The sequence below is a fragment of the Hyla sarda genome, chromosome 5, assembly GCF_029499605.1.
Source record: "Hyla sarda isolate aHylSar1 chromosome 5, aHylSar1.hap1, whole genome shotgun sequence".
NCBI lineage: Eukaryota > Metazoa > Chordata > Amphibia > Anura > Hylidae > Hyla > Hyla sarda.
In genome coordinates this window covers 168,235,168-168,254,973 of record NC_079193.1, presented here as the reverse complement: position 1 = coordinate 168,254,973, position 19,806 = coordinate 168,235,168, and the positions used below count along the sequence as shown (strand labels likewise).

General features: G+C 39.7%; 1 protein-coding gene across 5 annotated transcripts in view; it reads left to right on the top strand.

Moving 5' to 3' along the window:
- Positions 1–19,806, top strand: part of LOC130273601 (collagen alpha-6(VI) chain-like) — a 199,568-nt gene that overhangs the window by 99,947 nt on the left and 79,815 nt on the right. For all 5 annotated transcript variants that reach the window (XM_056520678.1, XM_056520677.1, XM_056520675.1 and 2 more), the window contains 12 exons: positions 36–379; positions 462–540; positions 2,461–2,606; positions 5,363–5,455; positions 10,879–10,932; positions 11,761–11,832; positions 14,322–14,348; positions 15,349–15,393; positions 15,476–15,529; positions 16,094–16,156; positions 17,172–17,237; positions 17,997–18,050. In XM_056520678.1, the coding sequence (XP_056376653.1) occupies positions 36–379; positions 462–540; positions 2,461–2,606; positions 5,363–5,455; positions 10,879–10,932; positions 11,761–11,832; positions 14,322–14,348; positions 15,349–15,393; positions 15,476–15,529; positions 16,094–16,156; positions 17,172–17,237; positions 17,997–18,050 (1,097 nt within the window). The remainder of the gene's footprint in view (positions 1–35; positions 380–461; positions 541–2,460; positions 2,607–5,362; positions 5,456–10,878; positions 10,933–11,760; positions 11,833–14,321; positions 14,349–15,348; positions 15,394–15,475; positions 15,530–16,093; positions 16,157–17,171; positions 17,238–17,996; positions 18,051–19,806) is intronic.

Here is a 19,806-nt window from a genome sequence, read left to right as displayed (position 1 = left end):
TTACACAACTTTATTGTATCTTTCTCTTCTTTTAGATTGTTCAGTTGATGTCGTAGTTGGTTTTGACGTTTCATCCTATATCAATTATACCAAATTATTCAGTGGGCAAGACCATCTAGAAGCCCACATCACTGATATCTTAAACAGCATGATGAACTTGAGAAGTCCAACCTGCAACCCTGGTGTTACCCCTCAAATCAGTGTAGCCTTTTATGTGCCAAATGCTAACACATCAATTTCTCCTCTCTTTCACACCTATAGTCCTGATTTAGCTCAGCGCCTTAAAGACACTAATGTCAATGGCCCTTCCTTTGTAAGATCAGATGTTCTACAGTCGATGTGGAATATGTTTCAAAACTCAGTTACAGGAAGAGCAAAGGCATGTGCAGTCATTGATACACAATTTATATTCCTTATTATATGAATTCTACTTCAATTAATAAATGTTTTTTGCTGTGTAGATGATGCTAGTCTTTACTGATGGCTTAGATGAAAATGTTGAAGACCTGGAACAAACAGTAGAAAATCTACGAAAACAAGGTACTGTGCTATTTCTTTTTTTTATAGGGGTTTAATGGATAAAGAAAGAGAGGTGGATCGATTTGACACTGGAATAGAATGGTTAAGTAGTGTCAAGAGGGGACGACAAAAATATAGTTGGGTTGTGTCATGTGTCATATAATTTAAAACAGTTCTCTCAATTTGAGAAAGATGTGTGGTACTCAAGAAGATGATAGGTGTTGTAGCATAGACTAGTTGGGAGTACTGGTCCCTTAAGGATGGAAATGTCATTACCGAGTGGTCTTGCTAACCTGGTGGCCCCCTTTAAGCCCACAATGCTTTTGTCAAAGGGTTGTTCCCCTTTGTGCAAGAACTAAAAATCTGGGCAATCTGTTAATGTGGAAACAGCTTGAAACTTCACTGAAGAAAAATACATTCTATTTTGAACAGAATGTAATAGTACACTTATTAAGTAGATGATGGAGAAGTTGATCACTGTCTGTACTTTTTAGATTTACTTTTACAGCAGATATATACTGACTGGAAAACCTCCAGTGTGCTTTTCACTCATGAGGTTTCTAGTAAAATGCAGACAGGACACCATCCATTTAGTTCAAACTCTACTGTGGATGGTTGATACAGGTTGGCTTACTGTGGTGCACATCCCTGTACTTATACTCATGGGATTGTGGCACAATTCTTTATGTGTAGGGCATACGTTGAAGAATTTGTGTGGCGTGTTGAGCCACACACCACTAACTCCATTCATAGCTTACTGAAGAGATTAATGTGTGCAGAGGGGTCCTTGTTTGTCTTTTTCCTCCTCTGTTTCCTCCTTCTTTGAGCTTGAAATTTGAGCATAACGCCTTTACTGGAGACGATCTTTTAGGTAAAATATTCCAAGCCTTGATCACTGCACACACTTGGCCCAGTTAATAGGACTTGAAACTGGTACAAGACTAGTGGCAAGCTTGAAGCAGACTTTAACTTAAACAGGATAGGCTTGAACTTTTCCCAGGAGGTAGAGTCAATTTGGGGTTACCTTTCTCTCTCTCTCTTCTGGATTTAACTTTACAGAACTTCTGGAGAAACACTTTACACTAAGTGTATGTCTGAAGAAGAGCTTGGAGAAATGTTGCCTTTGCCTTATGCAGACCTAGATTGGCTTGCATTGGGTCCAGACCTTTGGAGAGAAGGGGTTGGACTAGGGACTCTTTCCCCAGCTTTCAAAAAACTTCTGCCTAGAAGCTTAGCAGGGGAGCATGTCATGTGACCAATTAATCACTTATATTTACAGCTTATACAAATACTTAAATGGGCACTTAAATGGGCACTTTTTGTCACATAAATGAGACATACTTATAATATAAGTCTATGAAGCCAGTCTTAATCATATGACACACAGGAGGGATAGGAGCACGCGGCCTTGCAGACTTCTACCGGCTTGTTCTTTTGATTGGTGGAGGTACACTTTAACCCTTACACAGATGTGAGACCTCATTGAATGCTAATAAGGTAATGTCGTGCAAAAACAGTTATGCAGGTTAACTCACATTACCACATACACAGATTTATGCAGTTAGGAAAGGGATTTCTCAGCCACACAACTTCCCAGGTGGAATACAGGTACTGGAATACTACATATGAATTTAAAAATGTTCTGTTTAGCAAACATCTCAAACAGAGGCTCTTTTACTTATCTCTTCTCTATGAGCTACAACATTTCTGAAGGCTACCAATTCAGTCCTATATGTCACTCACTGCTACATTGTCCGTTTCCTTTAGATATGTTAATGACATTCTTAAACTAATGTGAAAACCTTGCTTATTTTATATATTGACCCCTCATAGATTATTATTGTTCTACTCTATACTGATACAGTTTATTATGAATTATTGAATATGTCACAATATTTATTTTATTTTATTATGTAACCTTTCTATACATAAACATTCTAGGGCTAACTGCCTTAGTAACAATTGCCTTGGAAGGAGCAACAGGATATGATGATATCAAACATATAGAATTTGGCAGAGGCTTTGAGTACAGTTATCAGATGCACATCGGGATGCCTGATATTGGAGTTAGACTAGCCAGACAAGCGGTAAGTTTTCTTATATGAAATGTCACTTTAATAACCTCTCTGGCATATAATGTTATGATCACCAGGCAAATCTAACTAGTGACACATACTAAACCCTAGATAGACAAGTATATAGAAGGAGATTTATCAAGCCCTGTAGTAGATTTTCTTTATGCGTAAAAAAGTGTCACGTACTTGTGCACGTGCGACTTTTCTATAAATGCTGCTACTTTTTGATTTTTGCTTATGCCAAAGCACATTTCTGAAATCTGCTCACATAGTTGCAATTTATGAAGAAAAAAAGTCGCATCTCCATTTAAAAGTCGTATATGTATTCCAGGTCCAACCGGGCTTACAGAAAGTGCATACGTCTGCAGAAAAGGACATTAACACCCACTTTAACAACTGTTCTTGTTCTGCATCATGAAACAAAGCTGCTACATTAATGTTAATGTTATTTATAGAAGAAATTAATTATATAACTAATAACTCTTAATTTTAAGTTTGAAAATACACACTGCACACCTTGTTAATTTTAGGACATGTACATGCTGGCGTACCCACTATATATTAAAATGAACGTTGTGTTAAAATAGAATAAGGCACTAAATAATTGTGTAAGAATTTTTACAGACTATGTTAATAACCCATATGTGGCGCAAAAATTTTTCCTTAAAAAAAAAAAGAAACATCCATAGTAGTACAGCTTCATGCACATTTTGGGGTGGGTAACATACCGAGCCATTTTTTTTGTGGCTTCACTATTGTTTATGTGCCTGTTGGTGCTGTGCTGTCTTCCTTCCTGATGTAAACTCCAGCCTCAGACTCCGCCCACCAATGTCACAAAATGCGGGCTCAAATTTAAACAAAAAGCCAGAGTACAGATATTCATGGTGCGGCATAGTATGTTTTTAATATTTTTTTATTTCTGAGGAGGGTGGATGGGTTGTTGCAGAATAGTTGGAGTGCAGCTATTTAGTGCCAGGCAGGACAGTCAGGGCATCACCCGATGCGGTATGCCCCCCTCCCCGCCACTCTCTAGCGACGCTTCTGGTAATAAAGGGTAGATAAAGAACTTTGGCTATTAACATAAGGTTTTCCCGGGATTTGCTTACGTGCAATTTATTTATCAAGGTCGTGCGACTATTTGATAACTACCGTATATACTCGAGTATAAGCCGAGTTTTTCAGCACGATTTTTCGTGCTGAAAACACCCCCCTCGGCTTATACTCGAGTGAACTCTCCACCCGCAGTGGTCTTCAACCTGCGGACCTCCAGAGGTTTCAAAACTACAACTCCCAGCAAGCCCGGGCAGTCATCGGCTGTCCGGGCTTGCTGGGAGTTGTAGTTTTGAAACCTCCGGAGGTCCGCAGGTTGAAGACCACTGCGGCCTTCGACATCATCCAGCCCCCTCTCACCCCCCTTTAGTTCTGTACAGTACTCACCTCCGCTCGGCGCTGGTCCGGTGCTGCAGGACTGTCCGGAGAGGAGGTGGTCCAGTGGGATAGTGGTTCCGGGCTGCTATCTTCACCGGGGAGGCCTCTTCTAAGTGCTTCGGGCCCAGCCTCAGAATAGTCACGTTGCCTTGACAACGACGCAGAGGTGCGTTCATTGCCAACGTACTTCTGCGTCATTGTCAAGGCAACGCCTCTATTCCGGGCCGGAAGCGCGGAGAAGAGGCGCCCCCAGTGAAGATGGCAGCCCTGAACCACTATCCCACCGGACCACCTCCTCTCCGGACAGCCCTGCGGGACCGGACCAGCGCCGAGCAGAGGTGAGTACTGTACAGAACTAAAGGGGGGTGAGAGGGGGCTGGATGATGTCGAAGGCCGCAGTGGTCTTCAACCTGCGGACCTCCGGAGGTTTCAAAACTACAACTCCCAGCAAGCCCGGACAGCCGATGGCTGCCCGGGCTTGCTGGGAGTTGTAGTTTTGAAACCTCTGGAGATCCGCAGGTTGAAGACCACTGAGGGCGGATGATGAGAAGAGGATAATGAAGGGGGGGGGGTGTGGGATGATGAAAAGAGGATGATGAAGGGGGGGGGGATGATGAAGGGGGGGTGTGGGATGATTACAAGGGGATGATGAAGGGGGGTGGGGATGATGACAAGGGGATAATGAAGGGGGTATGTGTGGGATGATGACAAGGGGATGATGAAGAGGGGATGTGTGGGATGATGACAAGGGGATGATGAAGAGGGGATGTGTGGGATGATGACAAGGGGATGATGAAGGGGGGATGTGTGGGATGATGACAAGGGGATGATGAAGGGGGAATGTGTGGGATGATGACAAGGGGATGATGTATTTTGACAGGTGATGATGATGAGGGTCTGGATGATGACAGGCGGTGATGATGATGAGGATGTTAATGACGGGTCTGGATGATGACAGGGGGGGATGATGTATTTCCCACCCTAGGCTTATACTCGAGTCAATAACTTTTCCTGGGATTTTGGGTTGAAATTAGGGGTCTCGGCTTATACTCGGGTTGGCTTATACTCGAGTATATACGGTAGTTTGCATGTAAGCATAAGTAAGTTAAAAAAAATTGTCATATAAAAGCCATACGTTTGAAAAGAATGATAAATCCCCTTCATAGTATATATTGGATAGGAGATAGATAGTTTAATGTGCTTTATTTTGGTTGCTATTCCTGCCATCACTGTAGTAATTTGTAAATTTTTAAACATTAAATATAATTGCACTATAATAAACTGTTTTATATAAACTTTATAACAAACTGTAACTAATTACATGTGCATTTCTCTGTTAGTCCCATGTTAATGAGAAGACATGTTGTTGTGTATTCTGTAAATGTTTTGGACAAAGTGGAGCACCGGGAATACATGGACAAAGTGGAAAAAAAGTATGTATATCAAATATCATTTATAAAATCAAAAGTGTACGGCTGTGATTATCTGTCTGACAGATACTGATTATCACAAAAGAACAGGGCGACTCCTCAAAGCCCACAACCTATATCGCAAAAATAGTGTCAGTAAAAGTAAGACAGGGTTGACTAAATGGTATCGGGGTGTAATATACTAGCTGATGTATGAGCAGAAGTGTGGTCCCTTCTATCAAATCGATAGCCTGTATGTCAGGAAATATACTGTGAGTCCCAAAATGTCCTTACTGCAAAGAAATGATGCATATGGGGACAGTGTAAGAGAGAAGCAAAGTTGCAAGTATAGACCAATGGTGTGGACTACCAGGGTTAAAGCTCTACAGTAACTATGATGACAACTGTTATTATGCTTAATCAAGTGAAATGTATTAGTGCACAGTCAGAAATAGACACAACAGACAATATACTAAATATCACTAAGAATAGCTAGGAGTCCCTATGCACCATAAGAGCAATAAGTATGAATTCATAATTAATATGGTTATAAAAACAACATATATAAGATAGCATAAAATCAAATAAAATACAATAAAAAACAAAAAGGGGAGAGGTGATGAAACGTGACCGCAATTGCAGTAATGGGATATCCTTGACGTAGAGTTAATGAATATTCTGACATTTCAAATAGGTATATAGTTTATTCCAACAACATACACAGTGGCAGATTGATGTTGATCTATTCAGCTCGCTCTGTGAGCACAACAGACGGAATGTGTGTAACAAAGGTATCTTAATCCTGGGCAGCAGTACTGGTCATCAGACACTATCTTTGGCTCTGGCAATACCCACATGCAGGGCCTGGAGTCCCGGTATCCCAAAGTGAGAGGAATCTTCCTCAGAGAGCAGCAGTGGTAAATGCTGTGATCCTAGTGTAGTGCAGTCTGTGCGTATGGGTTCTCAGTTCCGTTGGTTTGCTGTGCCCTGTAGTCATTCAGCTGTTGTAATCAGGAAGTGGCAGGTATACAGCAGTCTGGTGAAGCAATGCAGTCCTTACCAATAGCTTGCATAAACAAATTAGCAAAAGTTAGCAATTGATGTATATCAATCATCCAGCAAGATGCTGGTGGCGTGATGATTCCACATTGGGACACTGAACGCGTTTCGAGGTGCTCTCCACCTCTTTTTCAGCTGTTGAAAAAGAGGTGGAGAGCATCTCAAAACGCCGGGCCCTGCACATGGGTATTGCCAGAGCGGAAGATAGAGTCTGCAGTACTGCTGCCCGGGATTAAGATACCTTTGTTACACACATTCCGTCTGTTGTGCTCACAGAGCGAGCTGAATAGATCAACATCAATCTGGCACTGTGTATGTTGTTGGAATAAAGTATATACCTATTTGAAACTTCAGAATAATCATTAACTATACATCAAGGATATCCCATTACTGCAACTGCGGTAACGTTCCACCACCTTCCCCCTTTTTGTTTTTTATTGTATTTTATTTGATTTTATGCTATCTTATATATGTTGTTTTTATAGCCATATTAATTATGAATTCATACTTATAGCTCTTATTGCACATAGGGATCCCTAGCTATTGTTAGTGATATTTAGTATATTGTCTGCTGTATCTATTTCTGACTGTGCACTAATACATTTTACTTCATTAAGCATAATAACAGTTGTCATCATAGTTACTGTGGAGCTTTAACCCTGATATTCTACATCATTGGTCTATACTCGTAACTTTGCTTCTCTCTTACACTGTCCCCATATGCATCATTTCTTTGCAGTAAGGACATTTTGGGACTCACCGTATATTTCCTGACATACAGGTTATCGATTTGATAGAAGGGACCACACTTCTGCTCATACATCAGCTATTATATTACACCCCTGATACCATTTAGTCAACCCTGTCTTACTTTTACTGACACTATTTTTGAGATATAGGTTGTGGGCTTTGAAGAGTCGCCCTGTTCTTTTGTGCCTATTTGCATTTAGTGCCTTTTGTGTGGTACCAGAGCAGACACTCGACAATAGAGTGGGTGAGCCGCATTCTCTACAGATACTGATTATCACCAGTCACTTTGCCTCCATATTGACATTGAGGGTCAAACATGGCATACTTGGCCAAACAACACTTATATTGTAGTTCACATACATGATAAAAAATAAAGTTAAGGTGAATTTGCTTGACCAACGTGTGCATACTAAGACATACATACTGTATAGTGGCTTAGATAAGTGATTTAATAAATGATATGTTCTATTTGTGCCAGTTGGATCTAGAGCCCTTCATTGGGTTTGGGATCCCACGGGTACCGTGGGATCCAATAATGAGGGTGATAATGAGGATGTTGCAGTTGGGAGTGGGTGGTCACAAAACATACGGCTGGTCCCAGAAAATCTTGCGCAGTCTCGCAAACCTCTAAAATGCCACAGGAGGTTGAAAAAGAGGGTAATGAAATGGCACAAGGGGGGTGTTGAAATTGCATGGGGGGGGGGGGGGTACTATTTCTAAAGCATGTGCCAAAATGTTTGAGGGAGTGGGTGGGATTGGACACACATGTTGTGGGAGTGGGCAGTATTGAAACACACAACTTCCGGGGGGGTGGGGGGGTCAGAAATCAAGCAGGAGCAGGATTAAAAAGAACAGTCACTGGCAGGGCCCCAGTTGGATCATCCATAGTAACTATAATAAGCTACTTTCAGAAGTAAAAAGAATATCTACGTTCTCAGTAAAAATTTATCACAATAAAAATTACATAATCTTTTTAATATCTCATAACTACCCAACACAGCCTTCATTGCTTGGAAAAGACTTGGCTTCCAGTTGGGGGGCAATGTCTATATTGTTTTTAATAATCATCAGTTAGGTCCATAAGATATCTAAATCTATTAGTTGCGGACTGCAGCTGCAACAATAGTAGGTGTTTTTCACTTCATTAGCATGTAGCTACATGCTGTATTGGTTACAAATTACTGTGATATTATGGATGAGACCTTACTGTTTGAGTATTTTGATAGCTGGCAAATTAAAAGTTACGTTTTACTGTGTTTATTAGAGATGAGCGAATTTACAGTAAATTCGATTCGTCACGAACTTCTCGGCTCGGCAGTTGATGACTTTTCCTGCATAAATTAGTTCAGCTTTCAGGTGCTCCCGTGGGATGGAAAAGGTGGATACAGTCCTATGAGACTCTTTCCTAGGACTGTATCCAACTTTTCCAGCCCACCTGAGCACCTGAAAGCTGAACTAATTTATGCAGGATAAGTCATCAACTGCCGAGCCGAGAAGTTCGTGACAAATCGAATTTACTGTAAATTCGCTCATCTCTAGTGTCTATATTAGTAGTGATCAACTGTAAATAGCTATTGGTTTCCCCTTTGAGCACCATATGTAACAAAATCCCTGCCACTCTCTGTGACATCTATGGATTTTCCATAGTCAGAACAAGTGGAGCAGAGAGCAAGTCATACACAATAAAAATACTTGAAAGATGTGCACATTTTTCCTGCACAAAAAAATGAAGGTTTACTATTTCAGGAACAACTTGGCATACAAATGTGTCCTTCCTTACCTTTTCACATGGTTCAATATATTCAAACAGAGCTTGACAGGGACCAAAAATAGGCCAGTGCATAAAACTAAGCACCCCATCATTGTTGGGTATAATAGGATACATAACAAAATAATATCTCTCCCCATACATATTAACATCATACTGTTACTCACCAAATCCTGTATACTGGAACCAATATTACCAATAATACAAGGAGGAAATATTCTCCCAATACAGTGACCATATAGTGGTAGATATCAGTTCTACACAGGCTTTGCAGACCATATAAGTGTTTACAGTACAGTTTTATTGGGTGACTCATAGGTGATGTCTTCTTTAATTGGAGTCATTACTTTTCTTTTCTCAATCCGGTCCCAGATAGTAGAATGGGTGGATAAGTGGGTTGAGAAGGAGTAGATACGTCCCCCAATAAAGTAGTTAGGTCACTCCAGTAGGTAGGCAGGTCCCTTTACATGGTTTTCCCCATCACGCAGGTGCAACCTGTAAACAGGTCCCCATGTAAATAATAGTGCCTTGTATATAGTTGCAGTCTCCTGTATATGGTTGCAGTACCCCACATAAGGTAGTAGGAGCCCTCTTTAGGAAGTAGTAGCAGCAGCCCCTTTAGGTGGTAGTAGTAGTATTCCCCTTTAGGTAGTAGTAGCAGCAGCCCCCTTAAGGTCGTCGTAGTAGTAGTAGTAGATAACTTTTGTGGTAGTTGAAACAAAAAAAAACATACTTACCTCTGGCTCCCAAACAGTCCATAGGGTGACCTTGGCTGGCCCTACAATGGGTCACGCTGAGCCTAATGGACCCAGGAGGCACCTTTGCAACCCATGACAGACCTAGTACGTCATGGTGCCGCTGAGGGTGTATGGAGTGGGCTCCTGACTTGAGCCCGCTCTATACCCGGTGGCCCCCCGCTGATTGCTGTTGCTGGGGGCCGCCACTAATAGCTGGCATGCAGTTATCACCGCAGCTGGCTATTAACCCTTTAGATCGCCGCAGTCTAAGCTGACAGCATTGTCTAGAGGGAGCTTTAAACCATCCCTGGCTGCACCAGGCTCTACCAAATGATTACAGAGCACACAGATCAATGAAGTTCTACGGAACTTCATTGATCTGTATGAGAAACCTAATGATTCCTCCTAAAAGTCCCCTAACAGCCTAGCGCCACATTTAACTATAGGCGCATCAATAAAAAGCGTATATAGTTAAATTGGTCATGGACCAGCCAGAACTGCTGCCAAGCTGGCCCATGGGTAATATGCCTGGTGTCCAAACGGCAGTCTGGTCCTATATCCTAATATGCATGCCAAGAGATGGCTAGCTTACAAAAAAAAAAAAAAAAAGATTTTACAATACTCTGTCAGGAGATGTATATGCTATATGTGTCTATGTGTGGCCACCCAGTGGTGGTGATGTAAACTGCTGCCTGTTGAGGGTTTTGCTAATATGTCTCAATATTGTATTTGTATCATGAGAAATCGTAGTACTTGACTAAATTCAAGGACACATCCATAGCTAAGTAGCCATATGTCTGATGTGTTGTGTTAAAGGGGTATTCCAGAAAAAAACTTTTTTATTTATCAACTGGCTCCAGAAAGTTAAACAGATTTGTAAATTACTTCTATTAAAAAATCTTAATCCTTTCAGTACTTATGAGCTTCTGAAGTTAAGGTTGTTCTTTTCTGTCTAAGTAATTTCTGATGACACGTGGAAGTGATGAAGTTCGCGATTAAAATTCGCTATTCGAAAATTTGCGCTCAACACTACTCACAATACACTTTAGGAATTTCGATCCTTAATCATATACTAATAAGCATAAATATGTTACTGTCTGAACTCATGTCCAACATAATTTTCATTTCTACAGGGACTACCTGGACAAAAAGGACATCCAGGACATGCTGGGGAACAAGGAGCAGATGTGAGTTTCCAAATTTCTTTTTCCTAATTTAGTACTTGATCCCGATATAGATGCAAAAGCGACAACAATTTACGATTTATTATAAAAATTTTTTTTTTACAGTGAGCTGTAAATATATTGCAAACATTCAACTTCTTCAACCCCAAAACAAATCTGGTTATCTGCAAAGTCACCCAAAAAGTTATATTCAGCCTTCATTTAATTTTTTTGTCAAATTTAGTTTGTAAATCTTGAGATGATGAGATAAACTTCACATGTACTTTAAAACTTACAAGGACTAAAAGCATATTTGACTAGTGGAGGGTCTGAATTGAGCCAAAATCCAGCATGTGCCCTGCTGCTCCAATCGAAGTCTATGGCTTTGACAACAATAACCTAGCCTTCTAGCTATGGCCACACAACTGGTAGTAATAGGAGAATAAGCGGTCCTCTATTCTTATGATTAAGAGGTCACCACCATTCTAGCACTTATTCAGTGAATTGGTGATAATTATTTCATGTCAGAATACCCCTTTAACACATGCCTTTCATTTTACAAACTTCTGACATGTCATATTGACTTGTCAATAATTTTGTTTGCTGAAATTCCAGGTGTTGAGACCCCCACAGATCACAAAAACAAAGGGGCAGAAGTGCTCAGCAGAGCATATAATAACTGATAAACTGAACATGTTAGCAACTGTATGGAATGATAAATAAAGTCTGTATAATTATAAATAAATAAATAAATAAATAAATAAATAAATAGATAAGACAAATCAATAAACCAATAGGGGATTTATGGTATTCTGTTGGTATTAAGTAAATTATGATGTTTATCTTCTTAAGGGTAACAGAGGATTGCCTGGTGCAATGGGCGAGCATGGTGACAAAGGATGTGAAGGAGTCAAAGGTCCCAAGGTAACAATGTCATTTTGAATAAACATTTTAAGTTTGTTAATAAAATATTGAAACATTGGCACAGTAATAATGAGTTTATAACATCATTCAAGATATGGGAAGAGGATCATTTATATGAAATGGGAAAGAGGATATGCTGTGGTAAATACAATGTAATAAATGGCTTGTATGTGTACCATACTTACATAGCATTTGGATGCCACTTTTTTCCTTTCTAACCCCTTAAGGGCACCGCCTGTTTTTACCTTAACAAACAAGCCAAATTTTTCAAATCTGGCCTGTGTCTCTTTAAGTGATAATACCTCTGACATGCTTTTACTTAGCGACACGCTTCTGCAATTGTTCTTTCATTGCATAGTGTACTTTATATAAGTACTAAATTTTTGTTGATTCAAGCAGCATTTTTTGGTGAAAAACTCCTAAATATTGTGAAAAATTGGAAATTTTCTGGCGTTTAAATTTTTTTTTTATGGCATTCTCTGTATGGTAAAAAGTATGTTATTTTTATTCTGTGGGTTGGTACGATTATGGCGATACCCAATTTACCTTTTTTCCCCTTTTTTTGTGTTGTTCTGTTCTGACTTCCATAACTTTTTAACTTATCGTCCTACCCCATTTTGTGAGGGCTTATTTTTTGCAAGAAAAGCAGTACTTTTTATTGGTACCATTTTTGCGATTCATGCTATCTTTTGATCTTTTTTATTCCATTTTTTTATGGTGTTCACCTTGCGGGGTAAATACCATTATCGTTTTATTAGTCATTATGAATGTGGCAATACCTATTATGTATAGGTTTGGGTGTTTATTTTTTGGTGGATGATAATAGAGGGTTTTATTGAAAAAGGGGCTTTTATTTTATTTTTTTAAGTTTATTTAAAGGGTAGCTCCCACCATCCTATTTTTTTTTCTTTCTGTCCCTGCCTATTGCCAATCTATCCCTAACCCCCTCCCTGCTTTTAATTTTAATTTTTACTATATTAAAAATGCTTTTTGTCTGCCTGGCAGTGTGCTCACTACCAGGCAGACTTCCCCAGCAGGCACCATGTCACTGATGCCTGCTGGGGGGGACCTCCGCCCTTAGTTCATCTACACAGGGTGCCTCCAGCTGTTTCATCACTACAACTCCCAGCTTGCCCTGACATCTATTGGCTGTCAGGGCATGCTGTAAGTTGTAGTATTGAAACAGCTGGAGGCACCCTGTGTAGATAAACTATTAGTTACATGCGACGCTAGCCCGTCCCCTCCATCTCCCTCCCCCCCCCCGCGCCATACCCCGTTCCCTCCATCACAACCCCCCCCCCCCCCCCCGTTAAACTTACTGCAGAGTCCGGCAGCGGGCGTGCAGGGACAACGGCGGCGACGAGGCGGCGATGAGGCGGAGGCGGCGACGAGGAGACGGAGGTGGTGGCGATGTGCAGGAGGAGTGGCCTCCCAGCCAGTGGCCGGGGAGCCAATGCGCTCGCTCCCTGCCTGTCTGATTGACAGGCAGGGAGCGAGCGCAGGCTGAATGAAAAAGGACCGATGCCCGGCCGCATCGGTCCTTTTTCAGGCGTGACGTCACGCCAGGCTGCAGCCGGCCACTAGGAGGGAGACCCCTAGTGCCCGGTTTTCAAATGTAAATTAAACTATTTTAATTTTAAAAAAATAATAAAAGTATATTAGAGATATGTTGTAGTACATAAGTACTACAACATATCAAAAAATAAAGTTGGTGACATTGCCCATTTAAAAACCTTTTATTTTTTTTACTTTTCCCTTTTTACAGGTTATACTATGTTGCAGTACATCTGTACTACAGCACAGTATAACTGTCAGTGTACACTTACCTTCAGCCTGTGCAATACAGCCTTAGAGGTTATAAGCCTCTATCAGTAAATGATATGGAAGCCATGGCCATACAGAAGTTATACTTCAGACATCCTAATCCATTGTAGGAAGAGCAGAGAGGAGCAATTGTCAAACTTCCAAAACTATAACAGTGCCTTTACTTTTCTCTCTCTCTCTCTTGTTCTCCTAAGAGATAACTGTTGCCAGACATATGAAGCTGCAATTTATTCCCTTTTCCTTACTGAGAACACATGTATGCTTGGCTGAAGAGTGCACGTGTATAGTATGGGAGGGGGGGGGGGGACTTTTGCCTGTCAACTGAACGACCATTTTGCATAGGTCTAGATAATATGCACCTAAAGACACGGAAAAAGGCACAGGTAAGGCTCCATACTAGACACCTCAGACAGCAACATTAATGTCACAGGCAGTGTCCAAACCTCAGCCTACTCCAGGGCATAACGGAGATGACTGGCAATGAACTTATGAAGCAGCCTGGAGAATAAATCATTCACAATAAAGGATTAGGTGTCACATAAAGAAATAAATGCATATATATATATATATATATATATATTTTTTTTTTTTTTGTTTTGTTTTTTTTGTTAATCTGCTATTTAAGCATTAATATATTTGTGTGTTCCTTTTTTCATCTTTCTCAGGGGTCCAGAGGGCTTCCAGGAGATCAGGTCTGTATTTCTGTGTATGTTTGTTTGTCGCCTGTAACATTTTTAGTGTTGTTATTTTTAACAGGATTAAAGTGTCATCCGGCGAGCAGAAAAGGTTCTACCTGTTCTGCTCCCTGATGCTCCACTTTGCTTCCTGGTCATCTCGAAAGTATACTGTTCTGAAACAAGAGGGGGCTGATGTTTGCCCCGATTATTACATTTGGCACAACCACGCCCACATGTGATGTCCAAAAGCTCCATGATGTTACCGATGCTGCGGCAACATCATGTAATCTATTGGACATTGCTTGTTTGTATGGTTTAACCCCCACATGATGATCGGGACAAACACCATCCCTCCCGTCTCAGTATAATTCTAAGATGAACAGGGAGCGGAAGTGGAGCACCAGGGAGCAGAACATGTAGGATCTTTTCTACTCCCTTGACAACCCCATTTAATCCAGTTGAAAATAACAGCAAGCAATGGATGTTTTTATGATGTTTGAGCACAGATTGTTAAACTATTTTTAGATAATATTCTTTATCTTCATTTTCCCATCCTCCAAATGATTTCTAAATGAAAAGCTATTATGTTTCTGGCCAAGATCTGCATGTGTCACAGCCTTTTAGATTGATATTAAACATAATACCGCATGACACATAATACCATGAGAAATTTGTCACATTCTTTATCATCAAGCATTCAGTCTGTCTGCAGATTTGTTCAGCGTTGTTCTATGATTACAAGTGGTAATTAGATTTGGTGAATCTGATTCCTCACTTTTACCAATTTTTGACCATATATGCAGAATACTTACTCTTCTGAGATTTTCTCAGGCGAAGTATACATACATTTGATGCAGAGAATTATTTTTACATTATTTACCCAATCAAAACGAGGAATGTATGTAAAAAATGCCCAAATGTATACCGCTTTCACAATTGTATGCATATTGCCACATATTAAAACAACGCAGCTTAAAATAACAGGGTCATATATTTTGTATCCTTTTTTATGTAGAATGGAGATGGAGAACAAGGAATTGATGGAATTCATGGGGAAGAGGTAAACTCTTTATTATACATGCATATGACCTTCTATTTATCTTTACAGTCTCCGTCTTCAGATTTCTTTTATCTTTTTTTAGGGAAAGTCTGGACCTCCAGGAATGAAAGGAGAGAAGGGTGAAATAGGAGAACTGGTAAACTGCTACTTTTAAGATTAGGCATAAAGGGTTGCCAACATCTATAAATTCACATTCAGTCAATTAAATTTGACTGTAATTAATCTTTTTCCACTTCCCATTATTTTGTCTCATCTATGGATAAATTATTTATAGTACTGATAATTTCAAAGGTCTTCTAGCTGCCAACTGGGTTGTCTGTTGTTGCATCTCAGAGCTTACTAGGATTTCAGGCTTACTCAATAATGGGCCCCATTGGTGCAAAAATACAACCCCAATTTGCAGCTGACTTTTTCTTAAGGGGTGAATAACATATAAGATGTACTTAATGATGTGTCCTGTATATGATGATGTTGTGTCCTCTTTGGTGAGCCAGTCTGACCAACAACCTTTTGTATTATTATGTAATACTCCTACAGCTGTTTTGTCTGGTTTCGGTGAGTTTCAGTTTGATGCAGCCTTATGAGAGCAGCTAGTAGGGTGTCTATTCAGTCTGCAGAGACCATTATATTTAAAAACATCTGGTGAACAACAAGTACAGAAACAATGTATCTGATTCATTCTAACCAATTTTCTTAACAGGGCAAATCTGGATTAAAGGGAACTAAAGGACCTAAGGGATTAAAAAGCCAGAAGGGTGACCTGGTAAATTTACATGATATGAATGATTTTTCATACATTCACAATGATATTTACAATTGATTATTCCTCAATAACCAAAAAGTTAGTGTGAATTAGTCATAAAATTGTATTGCTGAACATACAGCTCATGCATAATATAGCATTAATGCACCATTACATTCAGTTACTACTAATTGTGTATAATGATATGTGCACATACTTTATGTGATATAGTCCACATGATGTATTATTCTTAGCACATATGATGTATATTAATACATTTTATAATTGAGTTAATGAAAGAGGCTTCTCTTTTCAGTATCCTTTTTTTTTTGGCCTTTTTTTTTTTACCCAAAAAACAGATAAAAATGAAAAACATGTTAACTAATTTAGTGGCTGTTACAATAACAGCCGATTTTTTTCCCCATATGCCTACACTAATGGCCATTTTTCCATTGACAACTATGGAACACATTGGCCCTGAGTGGAGTGTAATTTTTTTTGTGGGTTTTTCTCCCGACAGGTATTTTTCCATGGTATTTACTAAGTTGGCAAGTTTTCCCTACACTTTGCTTTTTTTTTTTTTGCACCTGCTTTAAGCTGTCGAGTATTTCAGAGCACAAATCCACCACGTTTTATGTGGGTACATTAGTAAATTTGTTGGGATTTTTCAAAACTGTCAGGGACACTCCACTTTTGTTGGTACCACAACCCTTTTCCAATCAGCCGAGCACCCTTTCTGGTTTTCTAAGTAAAGCAGAGAGTTGGCCTGTTTTTTGGGAATTTTTGGTTGCAATATCTGGTGCATGAAACTTGCAAAACAATTTGGGACGCAAAAGCTGAGAACAGATAACAGCTGATTGCCTTCCCTTATAGCAGGGGGCATGTTGTGATCAGCTTATTGTCAAGTGACCTTTCTAACTAGGTATTAGCCCCTTGAAGATAAAAAAAAAAAATATTCATCTGTACATAATAAAATTGTAATATTTATTTTTATTCACTTAATTTAACTTCTGTATAAACTTTTCTTTGCCTTCAGGGAACTCCTGGAAATGACAGCACTATAACTGGACCTCCAGGTCTTAAAGGAGAACCAGGAATGCAGGTTATTGTCTACTACATAATGAGGGCATTTTATAATCCCTTTAGGCCAGCGTTATAGTTGAGCTATACAGCGAGTGCAGTCCCAGTCTTTCCAGACTCATAAATTATTTGAGTTATCTGTAGGATTCAGACAGCGTGTATGAAAATGTTGGAAAACAACTAGAATGTGAATTTACTAAAATAACGTGTATATTAAAGATGTGAGAATTGTTTGTCTGTCAACCCAGTCCTGAAGGCTCCCCAACAGTCCAGATATTGAACTTTTCCCTGTGCTATTCCAATGGAGTAACTGAAAAAACCTAGAATGTTGAAAGGCCTTGAGGCCTGGGTTGAGGACCACTACTATGAGGGGAACATAGATCACAGCTCCACTAAGAGGGTCAAAAACAACTTTGCCCCACAAGTAACAGTTCTTTCTCCTGTGTACTGTGATAGTACTGTTTATTATTCCTGATCATTACCTCTGCTCCCTGCACTGAGAATTATGATCATATATTTATTATCTGTGCTGTGAAGTCCCTGTGACAATTAACTATTAGTTGTTCTATTATATACTTATTATCCACAGGATAAATAATATTGGGTCTACACTACCGGGACCCCACAATAAGTTCCTTATCTGTATGATTGCAGATATAGTTTTCCCCATTTTTACTTCATGTAAATAATGTAAATAATCTTCAACCATTACCAATGCTATTAAGTTAGAAACTCGCATGATACCATACTTTATTCATTGATATATTTATAACCTTTCCAGGGTGAACCTGGAATAGAAGGAGAATCTGGAGAACCTGGCGCTAATGGACCTGATGTAAGAATTAAACTTTCTTAGTTCCTTAAAGGATACCATATCTTGATATTTATCAATGTGTTATTTCAGTAATTAAAGTATTTTGCATAATATGAACATCATGTATATATTGCTAAAAGACAACACAAGAAAATTAACTTTCACCAATGCTTGTCAAAAACGTCTTTAATGGAATCAAAGGATTTATTGTAGAAGTTTTCACTTTTTTTTCCACTCATCAATATACACTGGAGATCCAAATTAGAGACCAATTTTTGAACACTTGATTTTTTCAGAAATAATGTAATCTACATTGATCATCATTTGAAGTATTTTTTGTAAGGGGTACACATGCCATTAGAATAGTGTTTTACAAAATAACCAAAGTGTATCAACATAAAACCTTTATTTAAAAAAACATGTTAGGATGATAATTAGTAGAGATTAGCACATTTTTTTTAAATTTGATTCGGCTGATTCACCGAATTTTCCGAAACAATTTGGTTTGGTCCAAATTAATTTGCCGCAAATCTGTATTAAAAACGGCTATTTCTGGCCTACAGAGAGCCTCAATAGGGGTGTAGAGCACTTTGCCTTGCTGTAACACGCATAGGGTGTGTGCTGGATTAGTGAAATAATACTGTTATTCAGTATGACATGCAGATTAGAGGTGTCGCTATTAGAATCATAGTTACATAGTTAGTATGGTTGAAAAAAGACATACGTCCATCAAGTCCAACCAGGGAATTGAAGGGAAGGGTGTAAGGGGATAAGGGAAAGGGATGTAGTTTTATAATTCTGCATAAGCATTAATGTTATTTTGTTCCAGGAATGTATCTAACCCTGTTTTAAAGCTGTTAATTGTTCCTGCTGTGACCAGTTCCTGAGGTAGACCGTTCCATAAATTCCCAGTCCTCACGGTAAAGAAGGCGTGTCGCCCCTTTAGACTAAACCTTTTCTTCTCCAGACGGAGGGAGTGCCCCCTCGTCCTTTGGGGGGTTTAACCTGGAACGGTTTTTCTCCATATTTTTTGTATGGGCCATTTATATACTTATATACGTTTATCATATCCCCCCTTAAACGTCTCTTCTCAAGACTAAACAATTGTAACTCCTTTAATCGCTCCTCATAGCTAAGATGTTCCATGCCCCATATTAGTTTAGTCGCGCGTCTCTACACCCTTTCCAACTCCGCAGTGTCCCTTTTATGAACAGGCGACCAAAACTGAACAGCATATTCCAGGTGAGGCCGTACCAATGCTTTATAAAGGGGGGGTATTATGTCCCTGTCCCTTGAGTCCATGCCTCTTTTAATACATTACAATATCCTGCCGGCTTTGGAAGCAGCAGCCTGACATTGCATGGTATTCTGTAGTCTGTGATCTACAAGTACACCCAGATCCTTCTCTACCAGTGACTCTGCCAGTTTAATCCCCCCTAAGACATACGACGCATGCATGTTATTAGTACCCAGATGCATAACTTTACATTTATCCACATTGAACCTCATTTGCCAAGTGGATGCCCAGACACTTAGTCTATCCAAGTCATCTTGTAACTTATGCACATCCTCTATAGACTGTACCGTGCTACAAAGCTTGGTGTCATCTGCAAAGATAGAAACAGAGCTGTTAATACCATCCTCTATATCATTGATAAATAAATTAAACAGCAGCGGGCCCAGTACTGAACCTTGGGGTACACCACTAATAACCGGGGACCAATCAGAGTACGAATCATTGACCACCACTCTCTGGGTACGATCCATGAGCCAGTGT